This window comes from Phalacrocorax carbo, chromosome 5 (genome assembly GCF_963921805.1).
Source record: "Phalacrocorax carbo chromosome 5, bPhaCar2.1, whole genome shotgun sequence".
In the NCBI taxonomy this organism is placed as follows: Eukaryota; Metazoa; Chordata; class Aves; order Suliformes; family Phalacrocoracidae; genus Phalacrocorax; species Phalacrocorax carbo.
Genome location: NC_087517.1, coordinates 5,409,609 through 5,433,125, shown reverse-complemented (window position 1 = coordinate 5,433,125; position 23,517 = coordinate 5,409,609). Strand labels below are relative to the sequence as shown.

The following is a 23,517-nucleotide window of genomic DNA, read 5'->3' as shown; positions in this document are numbered from 1 at the left end:
TTTTCAGCCTGGGGCCCAATTAAGAATATAATTCCAAACTTTCTGCATGGAGACTTTGCCTTATTTAATCAGCCTTATTTCATATTTCCTGAGATTTGATAATCACTCATCAAATGGTTTGTAGTTAATATGCCCTGGTTGCACTACTTACTTTCTTTTCTGCATCAACCAGTCATTTCAGGTCTCCAAATAAGGCAGTGAGACAAAGGAGAATTTGTCTATGTCAAAGTATTCAATTTTATAGCTGATTTAAATGCAGAGCAATTTGCTGTATGTTGCACAATCAAATAGAGTGGAATTTAACTGCTCTGGAAGTTGCAGGTTTTACGTTGTACCTAAAAGTCTTTGGCTGTCATCTGAATCAAGGATGACACCCAGTGGCCAGACAACTTCATTCAAAAACAGAAGAACAATCACTATGTTTCTTTGCATCTCGGCCCCCACAAAAGCGGGTAATTCAGTTCTAACCCAGCCGATAGCCTTTTGTCGTTTAAACAGTCTGAAATATTGTTTTTAACTCATGGCCAATATTATGGAAGTCACTTTACCCACCTATATAGATTTCTTTAATTTGTCTCATCCTTCATATTTTCTACAAGCTATTGACTAGGTAGTTACTTTTATATTGAAATAATTTATTGTATTTTAATATAAGAACGTATGTTCTGACCATAATTCAGGGAGGCAGACACAGACTATTTGCTTTTAACATCCTCTTTCCTTTTTGAGAGCTACCTGTTTGGAAGGTGGGGTAGTAGCAACCTTCCCTCTGTAAAACAGTAAAAGGTTATGGTGTAAGGTTAGTGTTTGCCTGACATAAGGACCCACAGACAGCCAGCGAAGACCTACAGCCTGTTGTGGTTTAACCTCGCCTGGCAACTGAGCTCCACACAGCCGCCTGCTCACTCCCCCCCGCTGGGATGGGGAGAGAATCGGAAGGGTAAAGTGAGAAAACTCGTGGGTTGAGATAAAGACAGTTTAATAGGGAAAGCAAAAGCTGCATGCACAAGCAAAGCAAAAGAAGGAATTCATTCACTACTTCTCAGGCCTTTGCCTGTTACTGACTGAGGCTGGGGCTAAAAGGACTTAGGTACTTACTTAAAATTAAACAGTAAACAGCTCAGTCCAAAATTTTAATTGTAATCCCCTAAGCCCAGCCACTGCCCATCACCAAAGGCATTGAGGTATTTTGTATTACCTTCCCTTAATTCCACATGTAGGCTTTAGTCTCTGCCCAGAGCCTTGCTCTGCCCTTGCAGAGTAAGCAAATAGGCGCTCGCATCGCAGCTACGCACCGTTTCAGAAATTGGGCTCCCTCCAGCTGCTCCCCACTAGAGCTCCATCCAGAGCTTTCTCCCTGGACAGCAAAGCACTTATTTGCTGCTGTTTTCTTTTGAAATGCAACTTGAGAAAGAGTTATTAATTTACTCGATAACCTTACCACCAGCATCTAGGGCAATGCTGAAACTGTTTTCTGCTTTGAGTCTGCAGACTGAGGTTGTGGCAGCCTAACTGCAAACCTACACAACCCAAAAAGGGTGTTATTTGGTAATATCATGTCACATCCCAGCAGACAAAAGGTGACACCAGTCCCACTTCTCTTCTTTATGGATGTGCAAGCTTCCCACAAGAGTTTTAAAAGTCACTAACTTGGAAAAGGATTTATGACCAAGAGCAAAGTTTGATCCTTAGGTCTAACAGTTGGAAGATGGAGGCTATGGAAAATACAGACTCGTATCTCCCCTTGTTTTGTGTCACTGCAAACGCCGGCCCATACTCCTGGCTTAGCTAGGGCTAGTTCTCTAATTCACTGCAAAGGTCATGGGTCTAAAAGTTACATGTTGTAACCATCCTAATTAACACCTGGACCCAAGTATGTTGGGTAGTCCTTTGCTAGTCCTCTATCTTTCTTCCTAGAGCAGTAAAACTGAATCAGTCTGACATATATGGGTCCAATATATCCCTATTCTCTCATGATCTCACCTCCTTTGAAGTCTCTTTTAATACTCAAATAGCTTTTTTAATACCGGCTCTATATATCACAATGCAATATATTCTTGGCTAATTGTGCTAGAGTGATTTCTCTATGGGAAGGTTTCAAATGAAGAAAAGACCTGGACAGAGCAGGGCTATGAAACACTGCAGGAATGTTTGGTCACTGCAGGCTGATCCGGTGCCACCAAGTTTCCACATAAATGCGGTTCTGTTGTGGAGGGGAAGTTTCCAAGACACAGAGAGCACTAAGGAGACCTGCTAATACTGAAATTTTGCTTGACCAGATTTTCTAGATTTTTGGGCTCCAGAAAAGTTTTGGGTTTTCTTGTTTGTTGTTTTGGGGTTTTTTGTTGGTTTAATTTCCCTCCCCCCCCCCCCAAGTTCTCAATTTCTCCATTTATAAAGAGAAGGCTAACTAGAATCTACCAAGCAAGTTAGCTATAATGAAATGTGGATGTTTGCGAGCACCTAGGAAAGAAGGAGCAGAAGTAGTCAGGTGTATCTGCAGCTGCAAATGTGTAGTGAGCTCAGCTCTGTTGTTGGCTGGTGTAAGGGCAGGAGGGAACAAACTCTCAGAGTCCTGAGATAGGAGAAACAAACAAAAAATGTCCTAGTCAAATCCCTATAAGAAAAAGTAAGGCACAATTTAAAAAGATGAAAGGGAAATAAATATATGTAAAGCAGCCAGGAGAATAAAAATAAGCCTTGGCAGAGGATTAAATGAAAATTGTACACAGTCTAGTGTTTAAAATGAAAGGATTTATCAAGACTTAACTTTAGCACAGACTAGCAGCAGGTAGAGTTTGAAAATAAGAAGTTTGTGTGATGTGAAGAAATGCTGTATGTGCAGGAAGAAGCTGATGTCCAAAGAGTGTGTCAGCTTTTACTATAGGATAAAATAAGTATCAAAGAACAAGAAACAAAAAGGTAACTATTTCATACCAGCTTTGAGAAACACAAGGTATCTTCAGACAATTTCTTCATAGGCAGAGATAAGATATCAACCCTTTCTCTTAAAGCCCTTTCCTTTTTGGCATCTTGATTCCAGTGAAAATGCCAGAGCACAAATGGCTTGTTGCTGCTTTGTTATAGACACCTGCACAGCCTTTTGGTATGTGAACTTTTACCCTGGCATGAGATAAATAAAAATACGCTATTCCACCTCCATACATCTCCCCCTTCCTATTTCCCCCCCAGGTGCTCTGTGTCCCCACCCTGCTCCAGCGGAGACCCTCTCTGCCCAGTAACTTTGTTTTGCAAGAGGTTGCTCAACCCCTTCCAGGTTTGGTAGTCCCTGCTGACTTTTTCTTTAGTTATTTCCTTGATCTGTGAGGACATACCACATTGTTCCTTTTTGAATTAGAGCCGTGTAATCCCCAAAATAAATAGCTGAAGCTTCCGTGAAACTGCTGAAAATAATGTAGCTTTGGAGCAATGTGAGTTGGGAGCAAAGGAGAGTCGTAAAAAGATTGCGAAGGTTGTTTTATATCTACTGTACTGGAAATAACTAAAGATGCTCGTGTTTAAAATGCTTCTAGGAATAATAGACTAGGATGGTCCAACTCTCACTGACCCTTGGAGTCTATCAGCTCTGGGTATCTCAGCACTACTGAAAGTTTTAACAGAACAGAGCGCTCTGGCCCGGCCAAGGAGAGCATCTGGAGAAGCGGTGTAGAAACTTCTCGGCAGCTGCACTGAACGCAGCAAGGTGGAAAGTCAGCGGTCACAGATGGAATTGTACATGCTGCTGTTTGTCACAGGTCCTAGTGGACTCAAACTGTGGACTAATGTATGGATAAACTGTTTGTGGAGCGGAACTTATGCCCCCCAAGTGCATAAAGTATCCCGTACTAAGGTAGAAATGAACTGTTTCTTTGCCAAGGAGATGAGAACAATTTAGCTCCTTGAGCTAATTTAGAAACCAAAAGTTAAAACCTCCCTTGGGAAGAGACTGTTTAGGAATAAAGGCATCGGCTAATTAGGCTTAATTGCATTGTCTTGGGACAAGTGATTTATTAGGCCAATCTAGACCCATGATGAGCCTGCAGGGGTGTGTTCTCGGATTCACCGACTGAATGGCAAATATCCAAGAGCATTTTTTAACTCTGGGAGGAAAAAAGAGAGAGGTTAATGCACACTCACATCATCTATTCCCATTCTCATTTCTTCAGCTCTGTGCATCCTTTTATGTGGCTCCCATGATTGTCTCCTTGTTCTGTGTCGAGCATTTTCTCTCTATCTTCCTTCAAATCCTCCCTTGTAATTAAGCTATATCTTCAAGCAATCTTGGCTCTTTTCTCCTTATAAATAATCTTCTCATTCTTTCTGCCCTGAAGGTCTTCTGCTATGTTTTGTCATCTTTGCCCTGGTTAGATTTTAAGGTGTTTAAGAGAGAAGCTGCATGGCTCCTTGTAAACTCAAAGGACTATGTACAAGTAAATGTGCTGTATATCAAGTCTGCATCACCTATAGAGTAGTTGGAGTGAGTGTGAAAGTAATGTGCCGTTTCCATTCCCTGTGTGTACTCCCATGCTACCTAGACAGTTACTCATAGTTTTGAAAACTCAAACCTTAAAATGGAGCATGTGGAAAATCAGAGACATGGTTCTTGTCAAATTTCTCAAATATATAAGTAGTGTTTTTAAAAAGCATGGTGTGGACTGATTCCTGCTTTTCATGCCCGTCAAAATGCTGGGATAAGTGGAGATAAATAAGTAAACAAAAGCGCTTAGCTTTTATAAGTCATATCTTCTCCAAAATAGTATTTATAGCATAGGCGTTTGGCTGCAAATATCTGCAGATACCTTGGTGCAGATTTGGAGACATAACGTATATTCAAATCTTTGCCTGACAACTTGCTCTTTCTTTTGTCCAAAACTCCACCAACAATATGCAGAAATGTCTTTTAAATCATGACCCTGTCACAGCCTTTTTTTAAAATAATTTTTTTTTAAGGCTGAAGCTGGTCAAATTCTTGCAACAGGTCTTTAATGATATTAATTCTTCAGTAATTGCTCACTAAACTAGTGAGCTTAGGTCTGAGCAGATTCAAATTTCTTATGCATCTGTCTTTCTGGACCATGCTGACGGGACATACACTACTTTGTCTGCTCTGCCATGGCCCTTTCCAATCCCAGCCTTGGAAATGAGAGGGAGGTAGCGGTGTTCCTCACGGATGCAGTTTCCCATCTGCAGCCTCTAGCTTTTCTCATCAGACGGTGCAAGACACAACTGCTTTAATACATGAAAGGAACCCAACAGGCTTAGCCTGATGGAAAGGTGAATGTAGCCTGGGGGCAACTCTTGCATCCCCGTTAACTAGCAGGGAAGAGATCCTGGGGCTCTCCTCCGAGTCTGTATGGTCGCTGTGATTTTTCTTCCCCCACTTCAAAGGACGTGTGTTGTTAGCTGTCTGCTCTTTGTGCCTCAGTTCTCCACTTTGAGACAGGGAGTTTTGAAAGCACTTTGCTCTGTCTCGATTTTTCCCTATAAGAGAAGGCTGAATGAACTTCCAGAGATTTAACATTCAAGCTAGTGTCACACACCTTTAACAAAACTGAAACAAAACCCTCTTTGCCTGCCTTTTTAATTAGTCACAAACAGAGACGTTATCTCCCCGCTTATGCTTATCTCAGTCTGTACGTTTCTGTATCCACCTCACAGAACCTTCCTCTCTTAGGGACAAAAAAGTTTGTTTTCCACAAAAAATGTCAAGTAAATCTTCTGGCGTTTCCACTAAGAGCTCGCCTACCTCTGTGCAGAAATGTGCTGGAACTAATGCAATTTTGCATTTGGGATTTCCTACTAGATGTTGACTCACTTTCAGTATTTGATCATATTTCCCTTTGTCTACTTCAGATTCCTGCTTTTGGTACTTTCTATGAAGCTTTTCTCCTAAGATTCTCAATTAAAGCTGTGCTCTACACGTGTCCTTTAAATGTGAGATTTGCTCATGCTTTTGTATTAGCTCATTAGCCCACAGAGGGAATTGTTTCTAATTTTTCCTTACTGAATGTGCTTCAAGATCATGGTATGCCTCAAAATTGCTCTAAGCTGAAAGTACCAGCAATAGCCATTATGCTTTTGTGCCATTAATACAGTCACCTTTTTCTTTTTTTTCCATTTATGTCCCCCGGAGTATATTTCTGTAATTGTCAGTTACCGGTTCAGATGGGGCCTCCTGCACTGCATGTCTCCCAGAGCTATTCGTGTCCCTGTCCTGGCTGAATGCCTCTCTGGCTTTAGCCACAGCTCTGGGATCACACGTACAGCTCATATTGTGATTCATATCACAGTCGGCACCCGATTCAAACCATAAGCATTTTTAAAAGTAATTGGAAGGTCATTGCCCAGGTTAAGGAAATAATTCAGCCTCTTTATATCTTGCAAAGTTGGTATTCTGTGAGCGTGCACCGCGGGGGATTGTGGGGGGGGCTTTCTTTTTTGCTTGGTTTACCCTTTGTGCTTATTTGTTTCCACCTGCTTATGGGGTTTCTGGTCCCATACCCCTCTTTCTCCTGGCTGAACCTTCTCTCCAGCGCTCAGCCAGGAGATGAGGATCTCACCAGGCCATACATCTTCATACTTTTCTTTTTCCTTGGGCTCCCTTAGTCAAATCTATTTTATCAGCAAAGCAAGTCCACACCCTGCTGCCCATGTCCACACATCTTTGATTCAGCAGCTTCTTAGAGACCTTCATGACATATATTGCTTCTTCTTACCCGGTTGCTTTAAGCCATCCTTCCTCTCACTTTCCATTTGTGAAATATTTATTTTCACAGCTGTTTGATGGTCTGTCACACTCGCTACCTCTCATTTGTCACTGAAGTTGTTGGCAGTGCTTGCTGGCAGTTGCCTCTTACTGCCTTCTACTGTGTGGAAACTGTAGGGCAGCTACAGCAACAGAGTGCTCGCTCTGGGGTCTGAAAAGCTCCCAGTGAGATGCTGGGAGGGACAGTGTATCCCTCCCTCTTCCCCTTCTTTCTCCCAGTTTCTCAGTTGGCACGGCATCAAATCAGGGACCTAATCACACCGGTGCAATTGTTTTGGGAAACCGGTAGTTTATGTGCTACTGGAAATCAGGGCAACTACAGCCCTGTAAAGAAAGATCTCTAAGTGACGCTTCTCCCGTGTTCTCTACTGATGGATGAAATATCAACCTTTTGAGGACAGACTCTTTAAAATAACTCCGAAAGATGACCGTTTCTGTTCTCCCTTAATGATTTCATGTCTTAGACTTCAGCTCAATAAACTCTGAGTTCTTTTCTCCTTGAGTATCACTTAGTGTTAGTAACTGTTTTGTAACACAGCTACTGGATTCTGTGGCAACTCTGCAGACACTTAAAACTTTGAATTCAATTAGTTCCAGCCACTAATGTTAAAAAAAAAAAAAAAATCTCATCTAATGTGTCTTGTTTCTTGTTTCAGGCAAAGAGCAGAGGTAATAACTCTTACATTTTAGTTAATAAGGGTTCTAGTATGACAAAGGTTGTGCATTAATATTGTGATTACTGTATTCAAACACAACAAAGACCTGAGGAAGCGCAACTTCCCAGATCTTAAAATTTTTATATTATAGTTCAGTCAGATACATGTATTATTTAGAAATCTATCTAGATATCATCCCCTCAAAGATTCATTCAAGTGACTGAGGAGACGGTATAGTTCAGTAAACGCACCATGGTAATCAAAACCATCTAAGTCTCCTTTAAGTCAGAATTCACATTTAAAAGTACCTCTAGGAGGGATTGTTGCTTTTGCTTCTTGTTTAATTTAATCTACTTGAAACAGCCTAGAAAAAATTACTGAATTCTTAAAGAATTTAATATGCTTTTTTATCACCATAATATAATTGGGAACTATTCAATACTTTATAAAAATCGCTGAGAACTTTATTAATATCTCTATGAGTAAATTGGCTCCCTGCTTGATTTTTAATTTCTGGTGTTAGGCAGAATATTTGATTTCCCTTTACTAAATGTGCTAACATACTGTTGGCTCTATTCCCCCTTTTCATATATCTGATATTTGGCTAGTGGAAGTGATATATGAGCACTTTGTGATAATAGTTGTTCGTAAGCTGATTTAACAGTGTTTAATTCAACTTCATTAGCCTTAGAGGGGTTGTTTTTTGTGAGATCTTTTCCCAGGATTTAATTTAAGCTTCAATTTTGTCTGCTGCTTGATCATACCTTTCTTTTGCCTGATCATGGCGAATGAAATTATCATCCCTCATCGCAAACGCCTTAGAGGTTTGGCGGAGAGCTCTGTACGACTCCAAGGGGCCCTGATTGGATTCACAGCATTGCAGCCATTTCTCTTTCTCATGCCCTGATCACAGCAACTTGTTTCCTGTTACAAAAGTGAACTCAATCTCCTTTTGTTTTGACCTGGAGGGGTAATATGGAGGGACGTGTTGAAATCGGTGTATTCCCACTTGTGTTGAGTCTAGAAGACTAACAAGGAAAAAATCAATTCAGGAAGAACATGTGTACCCTCTATCTTCAAATACCTATCAGCTGTAAATCACCTTGCACCTGATTGACCAAACAGCCTAGGTTTTCACCCAAGAGTCTCTCTAATTGTGGCAACAGTTGCGTTAAATTCCCCACCTTGGAGAACAGTTGAGCTCGGGGAGCTGGGAGCTGCCCAGCTCCTTTTGGAAATAGGATGATTACTCAAGTCCAGAGATTTCTTAATTTCACCCAGTACAATTGCATAGTTAAGTGTCATTGTTTAGATTATGAAACTGTTTTTCAGGATTTTGGTCTTTACTGTTAAAAATTTGCTGCTAGGCAGAAAGTGAATTTAGCTATTTTTTAACTGAGACAAGCCTCAAAATAGAGGAGAATAATTGTCTCCCTTTAGATGGTACTGAAAATGCAAGCTACTTAACAGAAGACAAATGTCATGTTATTAGCCGCTAATACAATCATATTACTTTGGTCTTTTGACAAAGTAAAGCCTCATTGATATTAAATACTAAATGTTACCACTTTCACAGTAGCAACTTTTCAGAAGGAGTTTTGATTTTTTCCACTGAGTTCTAAGAGACTGGTCCATCAATAATGTATGGCACTGCTTCACAAGTCACATATGCTTAATAATTAGGAAACATTTGTAATGACTTGAAAAGTGTAAGGAAAGCATGAGAGTATGTGCAAGTCCAAAACTGCAGACGTCTGAGGCTAATAATTACCTGGGCTTCAAAAGCTTTTTCAAATTCTAACAACAGATGCTACTTAAAATTAACAACAGACATTCCACAGAAGAGAATAATGAAAGAAATCTAATCTTACCATTTGGGATAAAGGATATCTAAATAGATATAAGGAAGGGGAAAAAAAAAAAAAAGGCTTTAAATATAGCTTCTGGCAATCTTGGCAAGGTTTTCTGAAGGAGGCAGCAAGAGTTAGGTTTCCACGTACTGCTCGAGTCTAACAGGGGCTAGCTGTTAACTCCCTTAATCCCCCATGCAAATCCTAGCTCTTATATATGTACACTATAAAGTGCACTCCATAACTGAGAGCGTCACAGTATATGAAGAATTTCACCTGCACAGGAGAGTTAAAAATCTTTGAGTTCTGCATTTCAGTGATGAAACTGGGAGTCACATTTCAATTATCCTCTGTCGTGATTCAACAGACCCCTCATCACCACACCAAACACCGTTTGAATTATTTGCCTCCCTTCCAGCGAGCTGTCAGCAGGGGGGCCCTGGGTCAGAGCAGGACCTTGCTGTGGTGCCCAGTGTGGAGAGGACGGAGTTGCAGTGGAATAACATTGTCCATCCATTTGGGTTTCAGTTTTGTTTCAGCACAGCTGTAAAACACTGTGTGGAATTAAGCAATAGAAATATTGATTTTTTTTTTTCCTCCCCTTGACATAAGAGCCAGTTAGGTAACATAGATCAAAAAAAAAAAAAATTAAATTCTGAACTCAACATACGCCTGACACTGGAAACAACTTTTGAGTGACAGGATAATTTGGGGAAAGGCTGAGAGGAGGGAAAAAATAAAACTGTGACATCAGCCATTGCCTCCAAATCCCCTTTCCCTCTCTGTATTTCAAAAAATCCAGTATAAGATACTCCAAGGAAATATTTTTCTCTGTTCTTACATGGTCCTCATTACTAAGTATGAGAAAACATTTTAACAAATACATTCTCACCACTCACCGGAGAGTCAGGACAGTACTGAACAGCATTTCTGGAGATGAGGGCTTGAGGCATGGAAAGACTAAATGACTCATCCTTGATCAGACAAGTCTGTGATAGCAAAGAAAATTGAAACTCCTCTCAAGCTCTAGTCAGTGAGCCAAAAATATGCTATGTAAAGCAATGAACCTTTTTTCTGTTTTCTTGCAGGGTGGGGTGGTGGTGGTGTCAGTCTTGTTGTTTATTCTGATTCTTGGCATGGAATCCAAAGCAGCACAATCAAGCTTATGTGCTTGCAATAAAATTAATGCAATAAAAATGAAATTAAAACATATTAAAAAATTGCAATTAGAAAACTGCAATAAAATTAATGTTGAGTAGAATGCAAAGCCTGTGCCCCAGCTGTTGAGCCGGGGGATCATGTCTGCGCTCGGAGTTGGTGGAGAGATCTTTGTAAATCTGGGTGGGAGTGAGGTGCCTTTGAGGGGGTGACACAACGGTTTATATAAGTTTGGCTTCTGGGATTGACTTTTGTTTGAGTGCAGCAGCATTAGGAGACGCTCCCACCCAAGGTCTGAGTCCTGGCTACGTTTTCTAATCTGTATTGTGCTACGTGGAGCCCAGGGCACTGGAGGAATGTACTTAGTCTGGAACTAAGCTTTCAGTTGAGCTGGATGTTTGTAGATGGATGTAAGGCAAGTTAAGGAATGTTTCTGGATGGTTTTGGTCTTTGGGAGCCGACTGTACCATTCGGTGGTTGTGTTGGGTTTTTTTGATTGTGTGGTTTGATATGTTTTCTTGTTGGTTTTCTTTTTTTTTTTCTTAAACCCTGCCTTTTGGGACAGCACAGCTGGGCTCTGGATGTGGCATTAGTGATGTGGTACCACCATGTTCTCCTAGGCAGCAGGATGATGATCTAACACAGTCAGGTCACCGTGGCTGAGGTCAGAGGTAGTTTGTATCTAGCTTCAGGCTGGCTCCAGCCTCCAGGTTTTCTGTACTCTTTTGAAGTCTAATTCCTAAGACCTCATGGGTGTTGTATTTAACACTTTCCCTGCTAATGGAGTGATATTGGAGAGGCAGTTAACCTCTATTCTCTAAGCCTGTGTCACACTGTACTGTGCCTTCTGGTTGGCTGTTATAGGTCTTAAAGGTGTTGCGAGACATAAGCACAGGGAATGGATGTGCTGTGGATGTGCTCTTCCACCAGCCAGTTGCATCGTGGACATACAGGACTGCAAGAAACTGAACTTAATGATTATTGTTGGCCCTTTCATTCCCTTTCCTGTGCGAGGTTGCCTTTGCAGACATAGCATAGTATCTGACTCAGTTCTGTGTAATAAACTTTGGGAGTAGGGAGACGTCTCAATAACTCCTTAGAACTGATTCTTACTCATAGCTAGAACAGTAGCATGAAAACTCAAACAAATCTTTGCCAACACGTGGAAGTTTTTACAAAAATAAAGCAATGTGTGAATGAAGAGCTTAGCTGCCACCCAGCAGCTGCATCAGCTGCTTTGCAGACCCAGTCCACCCCAAAACTGCCTGTTTATGACTTAGCTTAACCCATGGTTTCATAAACATAGCATGCTTTGCTGGTATGTGCTCCTAATACAGATATAATCTAAGTAATGAATATGAAATTTATAGATAGCATTGTGACCTGATAAAGGAGAGAAGACAAACTGTTCCATGCCCAGTGAAGCTGGCATGTGTAATGCAAAGCATCACTAATTTCACACTGCATTCCTGTTGTAGCGTTTCAACGTGCTTTCTCACAGATGTAAAATGATTTCTCAAACAATATAGTGACAGGATGCTTCCAGTGCATTGCCCTGGATTGTAAAAGTTGAGCCACATTGACAGTATTTCCCTGTTTTCTGTATCACTGTTCAAGAGTTTCTTTTTTATTGTTTTTTCTTGCCAAGAAGGGAAATGAGACCCTGGTTGCTTCAGGCTGTAAATTATAAATGAGTAGCATGATCATCTGTAGCTTCGAAGCAAAGGTCAAAGGAATTTTTTTGTATTTTTCTGTATTCCTTAACTGGATCTTCTTTGATGTTTACTCCGCACACACATCATGATCATTATATCCTGCACTCTTGCATCATTAATGCAACTACAAACAAGATGATTCAAGTTATGAACAACCAGCGCCTCAGTCTAATGCAGACAGATATAAAGGAGGAAAACGAGCTAAATAAAAATACTTATTGAAGGGATTGTTCCCCGGTGTAATTGTTCTTAAAGAGAGTATGACTAAATGAGAGGATACTGCTTCTTTCTGGAGTCATTTTCCAACCCAGCAAATCTTTGTTCACTGATTTGTAAAATAAGAGAATATTTGGGTGTAAAAATAAGTAACTTAAAAACCTTTCAGCAATATTTTTAGCAATTTTTTCATGAAACTGAGCTAGTAACTGTTTGCTTTAAATTTTATGTGGCACTTTTAAAAAAACTAGTTCTTTGCATAGACTGGAAAGCCCTGGGAAAGTCTCAGTGTTATCAAACAATGAGGACATGAGGCATAAAATAGAACAATGCATTATGTACTTTAAAAGTTATTTTCTTATAGAAGTGGGTTTCCTGGGACATGCACGCCTCCCAGAAAAACCCACAGCTGATTTGGCACTGATCTACTCTTCTTTTTGGCAAGATTGCTATGGGTTTCTTGCATGGTTTTGCTGTTGGATAGAGCGATGTTAGCTGCAGAGGTGCTCCAGGAGCACCGAGCAGCCTTGGAAGGCTGAGGGTACATGCCGCAAGCCGGCCGTCGCTGGGATAACCCTGTCGGTTAGTGCTGTGTTATTGCACGACAAGGGCTCGGTTTGGCTACGTTTACATGTAAAGGGAAGTGACCAGTAGAGCATTGTTCTCAAAGGTTTATAGTGGAACGTTTGCAAAATGCGACCCTTTTCTCCCCAGGCACGCTGAATTTTAACACACTTTGCAAAATGGGTTTTATCTGCAATGAAAAGGATGTAACTGTAGGGTCCTGTTACTAACAAGTTTAAGGTGTTTTTAAACACAAGCACATCATATAAGGCTTTCCAGAGCCTTCCACATATTGCATTTTGCAAAGATTATGGTTTGGAATTCAAAATCAATTTAGATCATGGTGCCTGTTTTTGAAGCAGGAATAGTCAAAATGGTGACTACATCTCAAAATACTCATTTGGCATGCAGAGTAACAACACTTTAATAAGAATTTTTACTGCAGTATCTTAATGTGCAGTTTTATTGCCTATTATTTTTAGTGAGCTTTTATAAAGCCTTATGTTTGGGGTTTAACACCATCACTATTTCCCATCATAACAGGTTGAGATTTGGCATAGCAGCGGCAACCTTCATTTCAAAATTTTCACAGAAAATTGTAAACAGCAAATTGCTAATTTGTAAAGATTTTGTTAATTTCCACACTTTGAAGCCTGTCAACTTAAATGTCAAATAATGTGACATCCATATGGACCATTAGCTCAATGGGAGTGTAGGACCGGAGCTGCTTCAAAGTGCACATCCTGTAGTGACACCGCTGAAGTTCTAGAACAGCCAAAAAGAAAGAAAAAAAAAGGAAAAAAAGGAAAAAAAAAAAAGAAAAAGCAAATTGTCAAAGTTATGGTAGGAAAGGGCAAGATAGCTAAAACTGTCTTTAAAAAAACCTCCCTCGTTCTGTCATTTTGGAAAAGTTCTGAAATTTCAGTTTCCAAGTTGCAAATGTGGTGCTGCAGCAGAGACCTGGTTTTAAGCCAACTTCAGAGTTAGCAAGTTTTGAGCATTCAAAATGCAACCAGAGCGCTTATCATCGGGCTCTGTCTGGGTAATATTCTGGTTGATGTTTATTTTGTCTTTCACCTTAGGACGTGGTCCAAATAGAACATAGTATTGTTTTCTCTTTGCTACAGAGTAATAGTCCAAATGTTATATTTCCTATGGATTTTTTTCTGATTAAAACTTTCGGAATTCATAGGCTGTGTGTGCCCTTGACATTAGTAGTATGTTGTAGTAACATGCAATATTCAGGTTTATAGTAAAAATGTTCTGTATATATTATACTGTTCATATTAATTAGCTGGAATATTTTTTATGATTCAAAGTATCAGTAACTGAGGCACTTGGGCAGAAGCTGAATTATATTTTATTTGGGGTATATTCATTTTGGCAGTGTAATATCTCATTTGAAATGAATGTATATTGCACTATTTATTTTCATGGGTCTTAGAATAATAAAAATATGCAGAAATGAAGAGAAAAGCATGCTTTTTTTCTGTATACACTATGTTTGGATGCAGCTCAGAGCCTTTGATAGAAGTAAACATAAAACCTAGGTTGTTATACAGAAATATGAAGTACTTTATTTTACTCTATATGGGATTCATATAACAAGTTTTAAACTCAAACATGGTCTTAATTCTGCAGAGCTAAACTCTTAAGCATGCTGCAAAGAAGTTCTTCTGCTTCAGAAAGGGGCAATGACTTTCTTTTTCCTTGTTTACTTCCAGAAAGGCTGACGTACCATGAGTTTTATTTATAGTTTTATTTTTTTTTTTACTACTACAAATTTTGAATACTTGCCAGGCTTCAATCCCAACAACTCTGCTACCTGGCGCAGAGAAAACTGAGCGAAGCCTTGGAACAAATGGTGCCCAATAAGTCCAGTCCCGGAGACCTTAAAAGGTCAGGCAGGAGTCTGTGGTGGTGAATTCCTGATATTGTAATAGCACTGAGACATGGGAAATTTCAAGTAGTGCTGACATTATTAGTCACTGATATTACCATGTACTGAGTTACGAAGTAGAGAGCCCAAGGGAGGTGGGGAGAGACCCCTTGGTTTTGCAGTGGTGACTTACCTGCAGTCCCTTGGGCGCTAGGTGATGCACTGCAGCCAGCTGCTCTGCAATACTGTTTCCAGCTATGTCCTTGGGCATATTTTTCAGAAATTATGGGTTGATAATGTAGTGTCATCTTAACATACAAGCTCGGATAAATGATTTTCAAAGTAATTTCTCTTCAATTTTTTTTTTTTCTGGAGATGATCTTAAAAAAATATTTTTGGATTAAACTGGTTTATTTTAATGAAAATTTTTTGAATAATAAGTTTGGTTCAGGAGAAGAAAAGTTTCCTCAGACTTCGCATTGCTGTCTCATGGTAAGGAAAAGGCAATGCCTGCACAATCCTCCGAGGTCCTGTTGTCTGTCTGCTGCCCATCATGAACTCCTTTTCCTGGTGAAACTAAGTCAGATTTTATAACACCTTTTAGGTTTCAATATTCATTAAACTAGGTGGGGGTGTGTGCGCAAATTTAATGCCTTGGAACAAAATAGTGGAAATATTTCTGTTCTATTTTTCATTTTGTGAAATGTATTCAGACAAAAAGGATATTGTTAGAAATCAATAGTTAATTGAAAGATGTGGTACATTTTATCATCAGTGGTTAACGAGAAGTTCCCAAATAGTAATATTAAGTTTTTAGTGCTAGATATTTATAGAATTTATTGTATTTTTATGTTACTCTTACAAATAAAATATCTTATTAGAAATATATATATTTCTTAATCTTACTTATATATTTCTTAACTCCTAAATCTAAATTAAAAGATATTATACCAAGATTGCTATTAATTTACTTTCTTTACAAAATCTTAGGCTAATCGGCTGGTGGGGTCATGACTTCAAAACGCGATTCCTCATGGAAAACAGTATGTACTTTTACACTTTCAGTTTTGCCTTGTTTGATGTATTCATATATAACCTGCTTCACTTTTATGGTAGTTTGAGTAGAAAGGACAGAACTTTACATTTCCTCACTTATGTCAAACGTATTAAGCTACACTCATCCCAAATATGTAATGCAATGGAGTTAATAAAATAAATGTGGGAATAAATTTGGTCTCTGGGCGTATGGGTCTGACTTGTCTGCTTCTAGACATTTTGCTGAAATACCTTCAAAATGCAGATATAGAATATGGATGAAACTTTCAAAGTATCTCAGTGAATTAAACACATAAGTCTCTGAGGAGCGAGGATCTGCTATCCTTCACTTGGGTAATATCTTACTTTAGGATTAGTTCCACTGGAATTAATGAGAAATTATATAAATTAAGGTAAGATAACCTGCCATAAGTCATGAAATACCACTAATTTTTCAGCATCTCCAAATTCCTTGCACTAGCGAAGGATGGGTTATGAGACAAAACCAAACCTGCTCTGAAATAGCTAAGTATTCACTGTCCCAATATGAAGTGAGGACTCCTTTCCAAATCTGACAGCTAGACTGTTCAGCTCCATTGTAAAGGATGGCAGAGAGAATATCCTGAGGGATGAGGAGGAGAAAGGAGCTTTTGGGTTTGATTGGGTGTTTTGTTTTTAATATATTTTTAATTTTCTGTGGCAGCGCCTATTGATGTGACTTTGGCTGGAGAACACCTCTCTAATAGCCTCAGTCTGCTCTTTGTTTTCTGACTAAATGTAAGAGAGCGGCACTATGGAAAGCCAGCAGGAGACACAAATTGCCTTGAAATACTGTTAGAAGAAGAAAAACGTTGTTTATTCATTTCCATGGGCAGTTTATAGAGGAGAAGTTGGGCAACGATCATTATAAAATTAGCCAGTCTGCTGTGCGTGAAAAGCATTTCCTCCGCAGCATCCTCTTGCTCTGGTGCTGGAGCATGAAATATAAACGGTGACACAGAACTTACAGCGAGGCTTTATAGATTTATTAAATAGATTTTGTGAAATTTCACAGCCTAAAGTCTATGCAACTTCTCTACGTGGCCTGAAGCTACACTTAGCTGCATATGCAGTCTCCCACGTGTCTTGTCAGTTTAATGAAGTTAAGGAACATGATTCCCTGCTCGTGGCAGCACCATGGCTCCGCATGAGCGTGCCTCTGCTGACTTGGATTTTCTCTGTTTTGTGCCAGAGTTAAAAGAGATTCAAGTGTAAAGGTGGTTTTAACACACACCATTTAAACAAATTAATTGCAGTTCTCTAGTTGTCATGAAGCCGCTAATGAAGTCATCCGCTGGATAAAATTGGGCTTCTCTCGAAGTTAAAAGTATTAGCTGTGAATAGATTACTATTTCCTTTTAATGACTGATTCCTACAGGCCACATTAGTGAAATATTTTATTGCGTGAGGACGGACTTCAAGATAAGGCCCAATCCATTAAAAGGAAGAAATCAAAAACACTAATATAAGTTATTCATTTTCCAGAATTACAACTAAGTGAAGGAATTAATGGATTTCGGTTATCGAATCCTCCAATTTTACTGGTCTGTGCTCTGCAAGCTAGTTTAGAGGTAAGTAATTGCTTTACTTTGAGCCTGAATTTAAGAGTATAAAAATGTTAAATGGATGTTACATGTATTATTGCTGTCTCCCTTAAAGAAATTTGCAGAACAGCTAGAAAATGAAGGTGGGGAGGGAATGAAAAACAAACAAAATAGCCCCACAACCCTGAGAGAACAAGGCTTTTAATAAATATGCCCCTCTCTTCACTGTTCTCACAAACCTTGCTGTGGGACCCGGTATACTTGAGGTTTGCACCTCCAAGCCTGACCGTTAGCACTATGTTTGTCCCGGCCTTTAGGGGCTCAGTGCAAACAGCGGCTTTTCCCACGGACATACTTAGGGCTTGGCTTAGTGCGACTCATGCAAAAGATGCCGTTAGAGATCTTCCTAGGAAGGAATCGTGTAACGCTAAAAAGTTGCACCCAGAGTTGCTTCTACGTATATTTCCCTGGGCAAAACAGACTTAGCTCCTTTATGAGAGAAAATGGATGTGGCCACTTGGTGTCCTGGAGTCTAAACTGAACCAGTGGCTCAAGGAACCTGTCCTCTGCTGTAGTCCCTTCTATTGCAAACAGAAAGGACAGGAGCTGCCTGTGAATGCTTCATAAAAGGGGAATTCCTGAGTGTGGTATAGCTCCAGAACGGGTTTTGTTTCGCTCTTCACTAGTTTTTTGGTGGCCGCAGGGAGCAGAGCCCCACCTCTACACGAATCACTGAGATGGGGGCTGTGGAAAGGGCGGTCCTGCCATGCGGAGCTAATCCCTTCCTGGCTAGGAAGGGGTAACCCATCTGCTGAAGGCCCTCCTGTCCACCTTGGAGGGCACACTTCAGCCCTGCCTGAAGGCACGCAGCTGTCCCCCTAGCACCCTCTATCACACTGCCTTTCATATCGAGACATAGCAGAATTTCTCTTATGGGACGGTTCACCCATGAAATGCGGGACTCTAGGTCTTTGGGGCTAAAAAAGATGGTTTCACATAGATTTCCCTACTGTATGCTACGTATGTTCAAGCCCGCTTTGGTTAACAATGTTTTGCCTTCAGCATAAATGGGAGAAATTTATTTCTGTTAATGCTAGTGTCACGGCAAAACTGATGCTGGAACAAAGAGCAATGTCCACATACTGTATGTCCCTCTGCTTTATTTACCGAAAAAAAAAAGAGTATCTTAAGCAAACAAAGTCAGAAAACTGTCAATTTTGCTCTCTCCAGCTTAGATGCAATGCTGAAGGACTGCAAAGGGCACAGCAATGCTTCTTGTTCTGCCTGACAATTTATTTTGTTAGTCCTTAAACATCCAATATATTTTTAAACTTTATGTGACCTTCGAGATAAGCTGAAAGCTATTCTGCTATGACCCAGATTGTCAGTGCTCCAGTTCATGTGGGTTGATGTCATTTAGCCCACTGCAGGGAGCCTCAAACAATGAGGGCTGAGCAGTTTCCATCGCCTCCCCTTTCCGTGCCTGCATTACCTTTTGGCACAGCCAGGATTTCCCAGTGCTAATTGCTCTAATACAGTGGGAAACAAAATAGTTTTCATGTCTGGCAAGAGATGGCTAGTGAAATTGCATGCCACCTTCACTGGGACACATTAAGCAGAAGGCAGTGTTTCCAATGGAAACAATGAAAACTGCAAGTGTTAATGGATGTTATTCCTCAATAATGCTTAAAGTGACTGTTATGGCAGTAGCTGCTCCCTTTTATGGAAAAAAAGGGAGCGCTCTACAGCCACATTTGAAAGATCTTTTTCAAAAAATTTCACCCAGGAGGCCAAATATTCCTTGCACAAAGCCTGAGCAAACAGATTTTTGCATGCAGCCTAAGGAGATCCATCCCTCACACTGCTGCAAAGCCCAGAGGAATAGGAGGCAGGTCTCCATTTTACCTCCAGTAATGTGCTGAATAGTTGTGTGTACGCTCTGCTTGTCTGTGTGGTGAGGAAAGCACCTCTAGATTTTTGTTGACCTGTGCAAGTACTGACTGCTGAGGGCCCTGCTCCCTGTCGCATTCGTTTCTGTGACTGCATTGTCTTCATGCAAAGTCTGCCTTACAGCAGCCATATTTTGTTTCACAGAAAACACATGTAGGGGCTTTTGGTTTTGTACAGCATCTAGTGGTTGTGATAGCGTCATGGAATAATACTTGGGATATTCTACAAAAGACTGATTTCCAGGTGCTGCTGGAAACCACACCTTGTATTTTGAATAGGATTTCTCAGTTACCTCGTTATACGCTGTTCCAGGTTATGATATAAGTAATCTTAAAAGTGTTACTCCTTCAGTGTGGAGCGGTGATTTCTTGCGAGTGAAGATCACGTACGTTCATACAGGACCTCTGCCTCTGTTTTTGCAGCTGCAGTCAGTGGAACCATAATTGTCCATGAGCAGATAAATGGCATTTATGTGCCAGGCTCTGATCTGAAGTGACTGTCGGGTACTTGCACATCTGTATTTTGTCATCTTTCCCTGAAGCTACTTGCATGGGAACGAGAAAAGGGCGGTTTTGGGAAAGGCAGGGATGAATTGTCACCGGGGTCACATCTTCTATTGTTTCCTGTAACTAAGCCTTTCTAGAGCACAAGCAGAATGTGTCACACCTTCTCCTGCTCCCAAATGCTTTTGCCACGTTGTTTGTTCATGTTTGTGGGGCAAAGTAGTACAACCATTTTTAAGCAATTGCTTTTGCATGTCTCATGATGTTTTGAGTTTCTGCAGCTCACCAGTTCTTGTAGCTGTGTAAGAGCATAGAGCTATTAAACCAGAATCAAGCAAATATTTTTCCTTCTTGCGGACTAGCAGAGACGGAGCCTGTGCAGGACTTAAAACATTAAAGTCAATGCATTAGTACAAATTTTGTGTTTTCAAAGACAAGGGTTTGTAGATTAGTTGTGATGTTTCAGTTTTGACACTTGGCTTTTGTTATTTGAGGTACATACAAGGGAAAACTTGTATGTGATTTTGAATTTCCTGCTGCCATGTTGAATGTATAGAGACTTGATGGATCCTCTTCCGATAAGCAAAAGAATGCGCTCTCAGCAAACTGTTCCTGTGTGCAAATTCATTTGTGCAGATATGGATATGGACAGTAGACAGAAATGTCTTTCATTATCTAAAGAGATTACCCATAACATCTATCTGATATTACCACTTGATTCCAATGATAAGGTATATAAAGAAATCTGTTACCTGGCAAAGAATGACAGAGTTTGATACCTGTATTACCAAAGCGATTTAACTTATTAAAAAGCTCAGGAATAGCCTTAGCTTTCTTAATTTCCTTTTTATTTTTCTATAGCAGTGCATTATCATTCTAATGATTTAAAATCGTTACAGGTTTTTGGTCAAACTACAATGAAAGCATTGAGAAAGAAATCTGTTCTACTCACTGGTTACTTGGAATACCTGATAAAGCATTACTACAAGGAGGATAAAACAAATCCAGAGAAGCCCTTTGTAAAAATCATCACGCCATCTCAGATTGAGGCAAGAGGATGCCAGCTCACGCTATCTTTTTCCCTTCCAGTCAAATCTGTGTTTAAAGAGCTGGAGAAGAGAGGAGTAGCTGTGAGTAAATCAAAATTCATCTTTTTGCGCACTGTTTTGTGAACCTACACCATACCAAAGTAATAATTTTGCTTTTTTTCAAATATAGTCTTGCATGAGGCCGAAAAAGATTAGGAGTTATCAAAATTGCTTATACAGCGTCTTCAGTTGTGCAAATAATTAAATAAGTAGGGTTATTTTATAAATTATGTGTAAGTCTGTACATTGCCCTTTCTCTATTGATTTATTTCTGGTAGTTCTGCAAGTGGCACCCAGGAGTCACTACTAAGGTTAGAGCTGCTTTATAGGACCATTATGATGGGGGAGGCATTACAGATCTGAAGCTGATGGTCTGAACAGGAAACATAGGGAATAAAAAAACCCAGAACAAACCAACAAACCCCTAATCACTGGAAAAACACAAATACGAGTATGTCAGAGCTGTCCAGTGCAATGTACTGCCTTCACAGGCCTCTCATGTTCAGTGTGCTTGTCCAGGTCCCCTGCCGTGGGTCCAGGTGTGAGGCCAGAGACATCAGAGAGAAGATCAGTGCCTCCCTGGGGTGCTGGCAGTCAGCAGAGCTCAAGGGGTGCTCACCACCCTCAACGCCACAACTCGCACACCTACAGCCCAACGGTGGCAAGGAGCTCTGAACCTCCAACAGTCCCTTTCCTGATCTGCAAATGGCCAAACCCTTGCTCTTTGCGAGGCATCGAGGTGGAGAAATTAAAAAGCTTTCATTCCCTTAGAGATGGGTTTTAGCACTCAGAAAAAAAGGCCACTGAAAGGCAGTGCCGTGTAATGGCACGGTTACTGGTGAGCACTGCTCAAAAAGAATAAAATCTAAATTTAAGGCTATACGTGTGGTGATTTAGGAGTGCTGGGAGGTGAGGCTGATAGCGTAATGCCATATAAATGTTATATGAGTTTTATTTCTGCTGGTGACTTGTGTCCCCAAAGGGCAACTCCTCTAGGCTAAATATGCTGCTGTTTTGGTGCTGCCAGGGAATTCCAGGAACTGCTGCTTTTAAGAGGGCACAGGGCCTTACACTGTTGGCTTGTCTTTGCGATGCAGTAATATGCTTCAAATATGAGAGATTATTCAGCGAAATGTTCAAATTCATGTTCAAATACTGCAAGCCCTGCAACATTACTTGTACCTGTAGCGCAAGACACTGTCATACTGGCATGTTTCTGTTTTGTGGTGGCTTTTTTGTCACCTATGTGCCTCCTCAACTCTGGGCTGCTGTAGGCGCTAAGGTGAATTAAGGGGCTGCGTAACTGTTTTGGAGCCCCTCAATGGCACTGCCAGAGTCCTGCCCATCCTGAGCTGTGCATCCTTTTTCAGGCAGCAGACCACCCTTCCTGTTATGTCCTCCACAGTAATGCTCCTCACAGTAGTTTCTTGAGGGTCCCGAAGTTTTTACGTGTGTCTCCATGTCAGCCCAGTCATTCTTCCCTGAAGATGAGGATGACATTTAAAAGTATAGTCTGACCGATAAATATGAAGTGACCCGAATTTACTAAGCATTCCCTTTCTGTTTTTGCAGTGTGACATGCGAGAACCAAATGCTCTTCGCGTTGCCCCAGTTCCTCTCTACAATTCTTTCCATGATGTGCACAGATTTCTTGAAATCCTGGAATCTGCAATTACATCTTCAAAACAAACAGCAAATAATACTGCGCTATCTGGTTCTTATTGATGGCTCAGCTGTATCTTTTAATCTATTTCTGACTAAGATGCATTTATCCTGCTGAGCGGTTCTTTGCTTTGAGTAGACCGAGCTATATCCCATGCAATTTGCAAAAAAATGACTGTGCTTGAATAGTTATTTACAACAGACATGGTTTTATTAAAGCTCATATTTCCACTCTGCTTTGACTTTGACTTCATGAATTAGTATGCTTTGTACATTTTAATGGGGCTTTTCTTAAACATTTTATGTAGTTTTATTACATTAGCTTTGAGAAGCATGGAAGAATTTCTATCAACTAGAACAGGAATGAAAAAAAATCCCTTCTTTATTATAAAAATGATGCATAATAAAAATTGGAAAATAGACAAATCACCAACAGTTAAAAGATACAGTCCAATTTACATTTTTAATTTATCAATTCTATTTAAAGTAGATGGTATACTTGAAAAGTAAGTTGAACAATTAGTTGTTTAAAACTTGTTAACCGCTGCACGCTGGGTTTCTCAAAGGGCCCACTATTCAGAAAATCTAGTTTAATTAATGATTTAATTGGAGAGTGAACTTATATTGCAGATACCTTCTTTCGTGTGATACAGTTGGCTAAAACAAAACATTTATTCTTTTTCTTTCTAGGTAGTCTTCTTGGAGACGATATGCTGAGAACCATTTTAAAATTGTGTAAGATGGTGTGAAGGGCTGTGTGAGCACTTACGGCAGTTTTAACAAGGTTTATTTTGCATTAGGCAAAATGAACCCTGAACTGTTTAAGCAGCAGCAAAATATCTCATTGTTAAATTAGTGTGGCCCAAATTTTTACAGAGGTTTTCACTAGACA

At 40.2% G+C, this 23,517-nt stretch overlaps 1 protein-coding gene and 1 long non-coding RNA gene across 5 annotated transcripts in view; both read left to right on the top strand.

Moving 5' to 3' along the window:
- The window catches only part of KYNU (kynureninase), a 60,758-nt gene extending 37,897 nt beyond the window's left edge, over window positions 1-22,861 (top strand). For all 4 annotated transcript variants that reach the window (XM_064451032.1, XM_064451030.1, XM_064451029.1 and 1 more), the window contains 4 exons: window positions 15,795-15,847; window positions 17,364-17,449; window positions 20,775-21,005; window positions 22,536-22,861. In XM_064451032.1, the coding sequence (XP_064307102.1) occupies window positions 15,795-15,847; window positions 17,364-17,449; window positions 20,775-21,005; window positions 22,536-22,688 (523 nt within the window). In that variant the 3' untranslated portion in view covers window positions 22,689-22,861. The remainder of the gene's footprint in view (window positions 1-15,794; window positions 15,848-17,363; window positions 17,450-20,774; window positions 21,006-22,535) is intronic.
- LOC135313341 (uncharacterized) lies at window positions 2,377-13,844 on the top strand. Its single transcript, XR_010372964.1, has 2 exons — window positions 2,377-3,277; window positions 3,534-13,844. It is a non-coding gene; the product is annotated as an uncharacterized LOC135313341 (long non-coding RNA).
- Window positions 22,862-23,517: the final 656 nt, after the last annotated feature.